This window comes from Marmota flaviventris, chromosome 8, assembly GCF_047511675.1.
Source record: "Marmota flaviventris isolate mMarFla1 chromosome 8, mMarFla1.hap1, whole genome shotgun sequence".
Taxonomy (NCBI): domain Eukaryota; kingdom Metazoa; phylum Chordata; class Mammalia; order Rodentia; family Sciuridae; genus Marmota; species Marmota flaviventris.
The window spans coordinates 66,067,474-66,080,710 of NC_092505.1; the positions used below are offsets into that span (position 1 = coordinate 66,067,474).

Below are 13,237 nucleotides of genomic sequence, written 5' to 3' on the forward strand. Positions count from 1 at the left end.
AGACACGGAGGATAGGCAGGATTTTGAAAGGTGAATTTTTTTTTTACAGTTTTTTAAAATATATTTTTAGTTGATCCATAATAATTATAAATATTGATGGGGTTCAATGAGATAGTTCAGAACCTGTGTACAATATGTAATGATCAAATCAGAGTAAATGACGTATTCATCATATCAAACATTTATCACTTCTTTGGGTGGGTATGTTGGGAATACTGAAAATTCTTTCTGCTAACTATTTTGAAATATACAATAAATTGTTATCAATTGTAGTTACCCTACTGTGTCATACAGAACATTAGAAAGTTATTCTTCTGGTCCAACTGCATTCCTCCTGCACCTGATAACCACCCTCTCTCCCCTGCACCTTTCTCAAGCTCTGATAATCATTATCCTACTCCCTATTTCTATGAAATCATTTTTAAGCTTCCCCATATAAGAATGTTGCAATATTTGTCTGCGTGAAAGATGGATTTTTGAAGGCATTCCAAAGGCAAGGAAGAACAACTGTGGTGTTGATTCGTAATGGAATTGGCCAACATATTCCAAGGTTTGGGATTAAATTAGAGAGAGTGAAGGGATGGAGGCTATGCCAGAGGATTTGATTGCTGCCAGAACAAATTGTATTCGATTTGGTATGCTCTGGTGACCTGTTGAAGGTTTTGGAACCCAGAGCTGAGTTGAAAATTAAGAGGAAAATCATGTATCATTGAATTGGATACACCAAGAAAAAACTAAAAGGTTACTACTGTGGTCCAGATGCTACACAAAAAATAAATAAATAAAAATTTAAAGAATTTTTTTAAAAAAAGGTCTGTGAAGGAAAATAAGGATCAGACAGAAAAGGTACAGAGGAAATAATCTGCAATGTGTAAGGCAGAATGTAGGGTCAGAGAAAATAATCACAGCTGCTTTGGTTTACTGAGCACCTGTGTCATTACACTTAATCCTAACAACCCTTCAAGGTATGCATTGGCCTGTTTCAAACATGCAGTTCAAGGAGATTAGGCAAGATTAATCCCTGGGGAGTGTCACTGCAACACTCTGGCACCCTCCCCTTTGTGTGCAGCCTCCTAGCATGGCTGAGTGGAGCCTCAGATCATGAGCATGCCCTGCTGCCCTAGAGGGGCCCCTCTGCCCCTCTATCTGCCCCTAAATGGTTCTGTGACTCTTCTGCTTCCCGGAACTGCACCATTAGGTAATTTCTACATGGACACCATGGAAAATGACGGAATATAGACAGGAGAAAAATGTGTTTCTGCATTTCACACACTTAGATTTCAATCTGAGGAACATCACTTACAGGCGGGGAGCTGTTACTTTGAGCAAGCCCATGAAACCTGCAGGCCCCAATGTCCTCCACCTTAAAATACAGACGCTTCTCCATTGATGATGAGCATACACCCCACCAAACCTATCATAAATAGGTTTGAAAACACTGTAAATCAAAAAACACATCTAATACATCTAACCTAGCTGAGCACACAGGACTCTGTCAAGTATCAGTTATTCACCATCATGATTGTGATCGTGTGGCCGACAGAGAGCTGCCGCTGCCCAACTTCACAACAGAGTATGATACTTGCATATTATACCAGGAAAAGATCAAAAGTCTAGTTTATGTTCCTACCAACAACATATAGGATTCCTTTTTCTCCACATCTTTGTCAGCATTTGCTATTCGTTATTTTAATAGTGATCATTCTAACAGGCATGAGGTGGAATCTCACGGCAGTTTTGATTTGTATTTTCCCAATGCCTGAAGATGTTGCAATATATTTTCATGTATTTACTGGCCTCTTGTACTTCTTTTGAGAAGTGTCTGTTAAGATCATTTGCCCACTTTTTGAAATCGGATTACTTGTTTTTGGATGTTAAATTATTTTAATTCTTTATATATTTTGGATATTAATCTTCTGTCAGATGATTAGCTGACAAAGATTTTCTCCCATTCCAGAGGTTGTCTCTCCATTCTGTTGATTGTGTCTGTGTGGAAGCTTTTTATTTGACGTCATCCCATTTGTTAATCTTTGCTTTTTATTTCCTGAATTATTGAAGTTCTATTCAGGAAACTCCTGCCTGTGCCTGGATCTTGTTTTCCCTTGGTAGTTTCAATGTTTCAGGTCTTACATTAGTTCTTCAGTCCATTTTGAGTTGGTTTCTACACAGAGTAAGAGAGAGACCATTATGTAAAACAGTATGGAAGGTCCTCAAAAAATTAAAACTAGAACCATATGATTCAGCTAAACCTACTCCTGGGTATACACCCAAAAGAAATGAAGTCAGCATACAAAAGAGACACCTGCATATGTATCTTTATTGTGGCACTATTCACAATGGTAAGTTACAGTATAAACCTAGGTGCTCAGCAACAGATGAGTAGATAAAGATAATACGGTACATGCAAACAATGGAATATTATTCAGCCATAAAAAGGGATGAAATCATATCCCTTTTTGAGAAAATTGATGGAACTGGAGGTCATCACATTAAGCAAAATAATCCAGACCCAGAAAGACAAGTATCTCATGTTTTCCCTCAATATGGAAACTATAACAAAGAAAAACCAAACAAAAAAACAATGATCTGAAAATAGGAAAGTAGAAAAGGGACTATTAGGGAAGGGTAAGGAGATGGAGTGGTAGGAGTGGGAGTGGGGAGGTCCAGAGAAGGTAATAGGGAGGGTGGATATTATTAAAGCACAACGTATACACATATGAAAATGTCACTATGAAATCCATTGATTTGTACAATTAACATGAGTTACTATTTATAATATTTTTTAAAAAGTTCAAAAGTCTAAATATAAAACCCAGTTTCCACTGAAAAATCCTAAGTGGAACCTTAAGTCAGATAATATTTTGTATGTAAATACTAAATTTAGCTCACAAATCTGAAAACTAGAGATAAAATACACAAAACATATGCTAGACCAATATTAAGCTTTTATTTATGATTTGGATCTGGAATGTTCCCCAAAGTCTCATGTGCTGAAGGCTTAGTCTGCAATGCAGCAATGTTCAGAAGTGGAGCTTTTAGGAAGCAATTGAATCGGGAGGGCTCTGACCTCATCAGTGGATTAACCCATTGATAGCTGAACGGACTTCTGAGAGTTGGTATTAACTACAGGCCGATGGGCCACAGTTAGAGAAAGTAGGTCACTGGGGGCATGCCCCTAGGGACTAAATTTTCTTTCTCTCTGTCTCTCCTTCCTGCTGCCTTCCGCCATGATGTTTCTGCCTTGGAGCAAGTTGATCAAGAACTAAAACCTCTAAAACCATGAGCCAAAATAAATCTTTCCTCCCTGAGTTGTTCTTGTCAGGTATTTTGGTCACACAGTACTCAACCAAGGGGAGCAATCCCCTCTCAGAGTTCTACAAAGCAGCAGCAGGCACTCCAGGAGGCTTACACCTGAACTGACACTTGTTCATATTCACTCTTATCCTTATGTTGATGATGGCCATCAGAAAGGAAACCGTTGGTCCTCATTAGGAAGGACTACATAGCAAACGTCCTTACTGAGAGGTCTCCCAGCCTGGCTGCACATTAGAATCACATGGGGAAGATTTTCACTGACACATACCCAGACACCAAGCAGACTGGACTGTCATTTTAAACCTTCCATAGTGAATCAACTGTTTTAACAGATTTGAGACCCACCCCACCCCTGGTCTGAAACTTCCTACCCACTATTAGGAACACTTCCCAGTAAACGTGCTGTCCCCATACCTCATCTGATGCTGCCGCTGATTGTGCTGTGTGGTTTCATGTTCAAATGCAACCAGGATGCCCTTATCTTCCTAGGTAAACCACAAAGAGGGAGGGGCAGTTCTTGAACTTCCCCATTCTTATGTTCCACAGTGTACCTCCTACAGGTAACAGGCACTTAATAAATGTGTGCAAAAAATTTAAGAATGTACTTTGAGAAATTCTAGAAGAAGGGTCAAATGACAGAGCTCCTAAGCACTGGTTCTTGAACCCAGTGTGTCCTAGGAGGATGAGGGCAATGAAGGCCCTGGGAATCTGGACAGAGGAATAGCTCTTTAGCTAAGTGTTTGTGGAGTCCAGGGATAGGGCCACCTCTCACCCTGACTCAAGTCTGAAGAATTTCTCCAAAGCCACCAAAGAAAGGGCTCAAAAAGGCACACGGGGCCAAGAAGTCCTGGAATAAGGAATCCTTGACCTCTCGGGACAGAAACATATCTTCCTAGTTACAGAGCTCCAGAATTGTCCCAAGCTGCGTTTTTTTTTTTTTTTTTAAACAAGAGACAACCAGGCCATAAAGATTAGCACAACAGGAAATGACCTCAAATGAGCTAAAAATGAGTGCTAATCATTCTTGACACCCACATTTGCCTTCACTGTGCTGTTCCTTAGAGGTCATAAATTGGGACTCTGGCAGTTTAAAAGACCAAATACTCTGCCTTCCTGGAGGAACTTAGCTAAAAATTACACAGCCCTCCTCTGTAGGAAACTCCTATTCCTGCCCAGCCCAAAGCTGCCTTCCTACAGCCTAGCACTCTTCCTTGTCCTCTCCACAGCCCTGATAGGGGGACCACTCTCCCCTGCATGAGTGATCTTCACAAGCTTGAAGTCATTAAAAAACAATGGTGTATCAGCCACTTCCAACCAAACAATAGAGTGCAGTGCTTCTTGACTGTTTGCACATTAGAATCGACCCAGGGATCAACATCTGTTAGAAGTGCCCCTGGGAAGTTTGCAGAAGAACGTGTGATACAGTAGGTACCATCCTACATATGCTCAGTCTCTGCCCTGAAAACGGGATCCCAAGGTCATGCTGCCTCCTTCTCTGGCTTTTCATTCTCTCCTCACCAAATTCTAGGTCATGAGAGGTCACAGGCAGATTCTCCACAGGTGCCTTCCTGAGATGCTTACAAATGACACCTTGCATTCTATTTGCATTATATGGCTCCAAAATTTGGGCATCTTTCCTCTGAACACTCTCCCAGATATTCACATCCCTCTTCCTGTAAAAGTCTAAATATGTGGCACTGGATTCTGGAGAATAGCAGGACTACCTATCTCTTTGATCCAAAAAGCTCTTCTTTTTTGCTCAATCAGAAGCAGCTATATAAATCAGGGAAATTTTTTTCTTAGTACATAGAAAAATTGTGCTTATTTAGGTGGGGAGATACTGGGGATTGAACTCAGGGGCACTCAGCCACTGAGCCACATCCCCAGCCCTATTTTGTATTTTATTTAGAGACAGGGTCTCAACTGAGTTGCTTAGCGTCTTGCTTTTGCTGAGACTGGCTTTGAACTCATGATCCTTCTGTCTCAGCCTCCGGAGTCACTGGGATTACAGTGTATGACACCATACCTGGTAGAAAATTGTACTTTTAATCTTCATTGTGGCATTTAATCTACTTTTTTTAATCTGAACACAAAAGAGTCATTTGATTCTTGTCCTTGAATGAACAGATTATAGTAATGGGACTGTCAGCTAACCCAAGTAAGTATGACTTGCTTGCCTCAAGACTATCAATGTACTGGCTTATTATTATTCTAATGATGCTACCTCACTAATAATGTCTGAGACTTCTCAGTCAGAACTCCTCTAGTGAGCTACGCAAGAAAACCAGTGTCACTCTGTTACCTACAATCTATTTTTCACTTCTGTCCCAATGATACTGACATGTTTCTAGAGACAACAAAGTGAAGTTCAATGGCTAATATTCCTTTTCCCCAAGCACCAGACTAAGAGAAAGTATACTGCCTCTGTATAGTCCCCTAGCCCTCTCTTCCAAGTAGAAAGATACCCATGATATAGAATGTCATCCTCCCAGGGATTCCTGAACTGTTTTTTACTCCCAAATCCACCCACCCATCCACCTGCAATTCCCTCATCCATCAGATATACCACTCAGCTCCTCATATTTTACTTAAATTACTTAATTATGAGGGATCTAATTTATAGAAATGAGTAACACTATAATTTATAATTTTGGCAACTATAAATGAGTATAAATCATGTTATATTTATACATTTAAATTCAGGATAAATAAATGTGATAGAAACAACATATATCTGACACCTCAAAAACCTCAGAAATGTCAGAAACACCACTGAGTGAGCCTGAGCATTTTGGTAACCTCTCTGAATCTCCATTTCTTCTCTCAGTTCCTTTATCTGTCAAATCAAAATACTGACACCTGCTTCTTAAGTTTCATTGTGATAATCAAATGCATTCATGTATCACAAGTATTTTGTACATAAGAGTTGTAGAACATCTGCTTAATGAAAATACATGATTTCAGCTACAGTTTAAAACTGGAAACCTTAATACAGAATGTAAGCGCCTACGCACAAAATCTTAAGTGTGTGAACTTTTCACTTGTGCTAGCCAACATTTAATGACCCCACATGAATTGACTTTTCTAGTTGAAATACACTTCAATTCATTTTATTCTATAGAACCTGACTAACTAAAACACTCTAGGTTTTTTTTTTTTCTGTCGTTTCTAAAGTTTTAGCTGTTTAAGTAATTTCTAGAATGCCTTCCAAGTTCCCATATAACACTTCACCTGCACTCCATTCTGTCAGTCAATGTGGTGTTCCTATTTGGTGACCTACAAAGCTAAATTACAAGGAGGTCTAGGATATCTGTATATACCTGACTAACAAGGAAGCCATTAAAACATGAAAGGGCAATCTCTACAAGGTAAGTGCTAAACAATTTGTAAGTGCTGATGGCCTACATGGATCAGGCAGGTTCTACTCCTCAATAGTTGTCCACAGGCACTCCAGGTCTCCAGAAGCATGGACACATTATATTACCATCATTTGACAGTCCTGCTACATATCTTCTATTGGTGAAGTTGCCACCAGAGCAATCTCAAACCATGAAATCTTTAGGGTGAGCTGGGTCTAACCAACATAAGGCAAGTATTCCCAATTCCCATGCCTAGACCCTGCCCTCAAGGATTCATATACCAAGTCCACCCTTGTGGCCACTTAGGCTAAAATTAAGCCATCTTTTCCAAACTTCATTCTTTTGTGGTCCCATTTCATTTAAACACAAGCTACCAACTTCCTCTCCAGGGTACCTATAAAAGCAGTCGTTCAGTGCACAGAACTTCCAGGAATCAGTGCGGCACTATAGCAATGCTTTCAACTTCTGAATTTCCTGCGTATCCCTAAACTCAACAGTTGGGTAGCCTCAGGGGTGGAGGTGGAGGAGTGGAGCCTAGGAAGTTCAGTTTTAAGCTATATATATGGGGAATTCCCTGCATGCTGTAAACCACAAGCCAATCTCAGGGGTTAATCAGAAGATTCAGAATTCAAACTGATGCTTTGCGAGTATTTGATGTGAATGAATAATGTTCCCATTACTACTAAGGTTGAATCACCAGGAGATTAAAAAAGGCAAAACCAAATGAGGCTAGTCTAGTCCTTTGGGGCAAGAACTTTGAAATTATTTCCCTATAACTAAAATTATTTCATCCCCACCCCATCTCCAGGCCAGCCCCAGCCCTTCTTGCTCTTGCTGCTTTGCCCCTTCCCCCTCCCTCTTATCTGTCTTCTTGTGGAATCAAAAGGCCGGCTGAGCTGGGAGAAAATACACAGTGTGTGGGGGATGGTAAGCCTGGATGGGAATGTGAGGAGATTTGGGAGGGAGAGGGGGAAATGGTGAGATGGGAGCCCTGGAAGGAGTTAGGAGGGAGACGGAAGAGAATCTGGGGGTAAAACAAAAAACAAACAAACAAAAAAACACCTATAACTCATTCTCCCTAATTGAAAAAAGAAGGGGTAAAAACTAAATTAAAAGTCGCATAACTTTTTAAAACCACCTATATCTCTGGAAATTCTCTCCTTGAAGAGAGAATTCGTAAACTGCCATCTGGGTCGCAAAGGCCAGCGGAGTTTGAAGGGTCACAGGTGTCAGGGGGCCTGAGGGTCGCAGGGCGGGCGGCGCGCTCAGACCAAAAGCCATTGGTGCCGTGGCGCCCCATTCAGAATATTCCAGTGCGCGTCACTCCTGTTCCTCGTCGGGGACGCCCGGAGAGCTCTCTGGAACCGTGACTCTGGGCGGTTGCCAGGCTACTGTCCCGCGATCACGCCGCCGGCGCATTAAGGGGACCTTACCTGGTCTGGGGTGGTGTCGTCGGCCGAAGCAGCCAGGACCTGGAGGGCTCCATTGAGAGGCGTCTGCTCGTCCCGCTGCTCCTGGAGCACCGAGAGCTCCAGGTCTTCTTCTGAGGATGAGGGCTTGGCCCCTTCCATGGGCCGGCTGAGAAGAGCTGAGCGGCTCCCCTGGGAGGCCAGACCGACACACCTGCGGGTGCAGAGTCCGCGGTGGCCTCCCGGGTTCACACTCCACCCAGCAGGCGGGGAGCGCCCGCCAGACCTCAGGCAGCGGGAGGGCAGGGAAGGGGAGGGAAGGGGAGGGGCGAGGCCGGAGAGTGGCGGGACTGGGGCCTCGGGAGGCTTTCCTTGCTACTGCAGGGCAGAGCAGCTCTGGGACTGTGCCCTGCTGTGGGCTCCCGAGCAGAGGAGGGCAGTTTTTCTGGTTTGTTCAGGGCGCTGTCTGCTGCACCTTTCCCTGTTGGTGCATATTCGTTTTAGAGCCAATGATTAGGAACCGATGGACTGGGAGCGCAGTTGGGCGAAAAAAAGTTGTCTTCTCCCCCTAGGAGTGGCTGTTGCTGGGGCTTACTTACACCAGCCCTGGCTGCCTAGCAAAAGTTCATTCATTGAATTAAGAAACAACTATTGAAGCACCTACGTGGTGCTAGGTTGAGAATATAGGAAGATGAATAATGCACACACTTCCTCCTACAAGTTCAGAGTCAGGCATAGAAACATTGTAGAAAGAGTGGTAGTGAGGACTACTGACTCCAAAACCAGTCGGCTAAGTTATTTCCAACTCAGAGGGCTCCTAACAAGGAGATCCCAGTGCCAGAGTGTCCTTATTTGGAAAGTGACATTAGTTCCTGCCTAAAGGAATGAATGAGTGAATATAAGTAAAACACTCAAAAAATCTTCAGAATGGCGACTGCACACAGCAAGCACTCAAAAATGTTGGAGAGTATTCTTTATCTTTGATGTGGGAAGCCACAGACGCCCCCCCAAGCCTGTGAAATAAGCAAAAGCACACATGTACAAATGTATGCACAACCTCCTCCACACCCAAGGTATAGTGCAAGACTTCCAGCTGGAATTATGTTTGCTGAGCATTTGGTGTTTGTCCAAAGACCCCACCTCTCAACTTCTGTCAGACCCACTTGGCTTCCTCCTCCATGCTACCCCCACACAGGGAATCAGAAACCATCTATGTCAGAAGATATTTATTTGTGTTCAAAAGTCTGGCACTCTTAATGCCTATGTTCAGACACTTTGCCTCCATGTCCTGTTTTTAGTGGTCTGGCGCCTACTGCCAGAGCCTCTGGACTTTGGACTCTACCTGCCTGCTGAAGTGGGGCCTGCTAGCTGCAGGGAATTCAGACTAACCTTCTCTGACTTGGTTGTCTGCTTTAACAGGCAGATACTAAGGAAGCAGTCTGAATTTTTCAGACAGGGTTTTTGAATAGGCTTTTTAGAAGGAAAAGTTAAGGAGAAAACTGAGGCACCCAGGGACTAGCAATAGCAGACAGTTGTTAGCACCCCTAGACTTAAAAAGACCTGGAGCCTGATAAGAACTGGAGCCACTATAGGGGGAGAAAAGGGTTCTGACAAGATCTGTAGTCACAAAAAGATGCAGACCTGACTAGAAGCACCAAGAGTTCTCAAACCCAAACCCCGTCCTTTACCGGGGGCCCCAACAACTTTCCTCATGGTTCCCTTCATTGATTAGAGAAGTTCAGTGTCAGTGGAAGACTGCCTGATGTCAGATGTATTGTAGCTGTCTCCAAACCTGGTTTCTCCATTCAAGCTTACAGAAAAGTCTCCTTCACACCCCAGAGCATCAGAAAGCAGCTGCTCCTGTCACAAGCCTCATCTCTTGATGCCTTTTTAGCACTAAGGAAGCAAGGTTTACATATTCCCTAACCTAGACTCAGACTCCCTATAGGTTTGAGAGGAGTACAGGTCTATATATATATATATATATATATATATATATATATATATATATATATAATCTCTCCATTATTAACATCTTTTTAAAAGTTTGTTCTAATTAGTTATTCTAATGACATTAGAATGCATTTTGACACATCATACCTTAATGGAGTATAACTTCTCATTCTTTTGGTTGTACATGATGTAGAACCAGTCGTGTAATCATATATGCACATAGGATAATAGTGTCCAATTCATTATACTATCCTTCCTACCTTCATGCCCCATCCCCTTCTTTTACTCCCCTCAGTCTAATTCAAAGTACCTCTATTCTTCCTTAGTCCCCTCTCTTTATTGTGAATTAATATCTGCATATCAGAGAAAACATTTGGCCTTTGATTCTTTGGCATTGGCTTCTTTCACTTAGCATGATATTCTCTAGCTCCATCCATTTACTAGCAAATGCCATAATTTCATTCTTCATTCTTATTTAAGGTTGAGTAATATTTCCTTTTATATATATATACCACATTTTCTTTATTCATTCATCTGTTGAAGGGCACCCAGGTTAGTTTCATAGTTATGAATTGAGCTGCTATGAGCATTAATGTGGCTGCATCACTATAGTATAGTATGCTGACTTTAAGTCCTTTGGTGATTGGGTGAAGTCTGCATGTTCAGCCAGGTTTTTTTTCTTTTTTTAAATTTATTCTAGTTTGTTATATAAGACAGCAGAATGCATTTCAATTCATATTACACATATATAGTACAATTTTTCATATCTCTATTTGTACACAATGTAAAGTCACACCATTCGTGTCTTCATACACATACTTAGAGTAATAATGTCCATCTCATACCACTGCCTTTCCTACCCCCATGCCCCCTCCCTTCCCTTTCCTCCCCTTTCCCCTTTCTAGAGTTTGTCTATTCCTCTCAGGCTTCTCCCCATCCCCATTATGCATCAGCATCCTTATATCAGAGAAAACATTCGGCCTTTGGTGTTTTGGGATTGGCTTACTTCACTTAGCATTATATTCTCCAACTCCATCTATTTACCTGCAAATGCCATGATTTTATTCTCTTTTAATGCTGAGTAATACTCCATTGTTGGTTCCACAGTTTAGCTATTGTGAATTGAGCTGCTATGCACATTGATGTGGCTGCATCACTGTAGTATGCTGACAAGTCCTTTGGGTATAGACCAAGGAGTAGAATAGCTGGGTCAAATAGTGGTTCCATTCCAAGTTTTCTAAGGAGTCTCAATACTGCTTTCCATATTGGCTGTACCAATTTGGAGTCCCACCAGCAATGTGTGAGTGTACCTTTTCCCCCACATCCTCACCAACAATTATTGTTGTTTGTATTCTTAATAGCTGCCATTCTGACTGGATTAAGACAAAATCTTAGAGTAGTTTTGATTTGCATTTCTCTAATTGCTAGATTGTTGAACATTTTTTCATATATTTGTTGATAGATTGTATCTTCTTCTGAGAAGTGTTTGATCAGTTCCTTGGCCCATTTATTGATTTTTTTTTTTTTTTTTTGTGGGGGGAGAAGCTATTTAGTTAGAATCCATCCCATTTATTGATTCTTGATTTTAATTTTAGGAGTCTTATTAAGGAAGTAGGGGCCTAATCTGACATGATCGAGAATTGGGCCCACTTTTTCTTCTATTAGGCACAGATTCTCTGGTTAAATTCTTAGGTCCTTGATCCACTCTGAGTTGAGTTTTGTGCATGGTGAGAAATAGGGGTTTAATTTCATTTTGTTGCATATGGATTTCCAGTTTCCCCAGCACCGTTTGTTGAAGAGGCTATCTTTTCTCCAATATATGTTTTTGGCGCCTTTGTCTAATATAAGATAACTGTAATTATGTGGATTTGTCTCTGTGTCCTCTATTCTATACCATTGGTCTACAAGTCTATTTTGGTGCCAATACCATGCTGTTTTTTTTTTTTACTTTAAGTATAGTATATAGTTTAAGGTCTGGTATAGTGATGCCACCTGCTTGACTCTTCTTGCTAAGAATCACTTTAGCTATTCTGGGTCTCTTATTTTTCCAGATGAATTTCATGACTGCTTTTGATATTTCTATGAGGAATGTCACTGGGATTTTGATTGTCATTGCATTAAATCTGTATAGTTCAGTCAGGGTTTTTGAATAGGCTTTTTAGATGGAAAAGTTAAGTGGGAAACTGAGGTACCCAGGGACTAACAATAGTAGAATATATCTTTGGGTATAAACCAAGGAGTGGGATAACTGGGTCAAATGGTGGTTGATTCCATTCCAAGTTTCTGAGGAATCTCCATACTACGTTTTATAGTGGTTGCACCAATTTGCAAACCCCTGGCAATGTATGTGTGTACCTTTTTCTCCACATCTTCGCCAACATTTATTGTTGCTTGTATTCTGGGGTACAGGTTTTGAAGGCAAGCAAAACAAGGTTCAAATTACACTTCCACTATCTATGTGTACTTGGGCAGGTTGTTTAGTATCTATCAGCATCTTTCCTTATTGTAAAATGATCCTTACCTAGTGGAGTTTAGATGATTAAGTGAAATTATTAAAGTAAAGCATTTATTCTTGCACCTAAAAATAGCAGTCTCTATAAATTCTCTCTTACTTTTCATGACTTTAAGTATTTTTTAATTAATAATACCCACTAACAGCCAATCCTTAGCACCCAGCACTAACCCTTGATTCAATATATTTTCTTTCAATATTGATTTATCATCCTGTCCTGGATATTTTCCTGTCACCTAACACTTGCTGACACCTCCCAATATTACATGAACTACTTAAGCTATTATTTGAAACCAGATCCTGTTTCTGGTAAATGCCAATTTCTTAATCTCAGACAACTGACCTACAATGCAGATGAGTGTTACAACTCTCCCTAAGGATTTTTTTCCATCCTGCCAGCTTGACTCCAACTAAAGATTCAGAATGAGCTAGAAAGAAGATACAACTGGGTTTAGATTAAAGAATTCTTGGTGAAAGTTAAGCATTTGTTAATGAAGAACCAAGATTGTTTTCGCAATTTTTCCAGAATTTATTTCTATGGGCCAGATTTTTAAAATGTATTGTTACTTCACAAATATTTATCTTTAATATAGTTTGCAATTAATGTTGATTTAATTGCTTTAGGTATTCAAGTTTCAAATTTAAATGAAATTAAAAAGCATACTTGTCAAGATTTGATGACCAATGTA

At 40.9% G+C, this 13,237-nt stretch overlaps 1 protein-coding gene across 1 annotated transcript in view; it reads right to left on the reverse strand.

Annotated features, from left to right (window-relative positions):
- The window catches only part of C8H3orf52 (chromosome 8 C3orf52 homolog), a 34,495-nt gene extending 26,173 nt beyond the window's left edge, over positions 1-8,322 (reverse strand). The window contains exon 1 of the mRNA XM_027935907.2: positions 8,108-8,322. Coding sequence (XP_027791708.2) covers positions 8,108-8,245 — 138 coding nt within the window. The 5' untranslated portion in view covers positions 8,246-8,322. The remainder of the gene's footprint in view (positions 1-8,107) is intronic.
- Between the last annotated feature and the right edge of the window lie 4,915 nt (positions 8,323-13,237).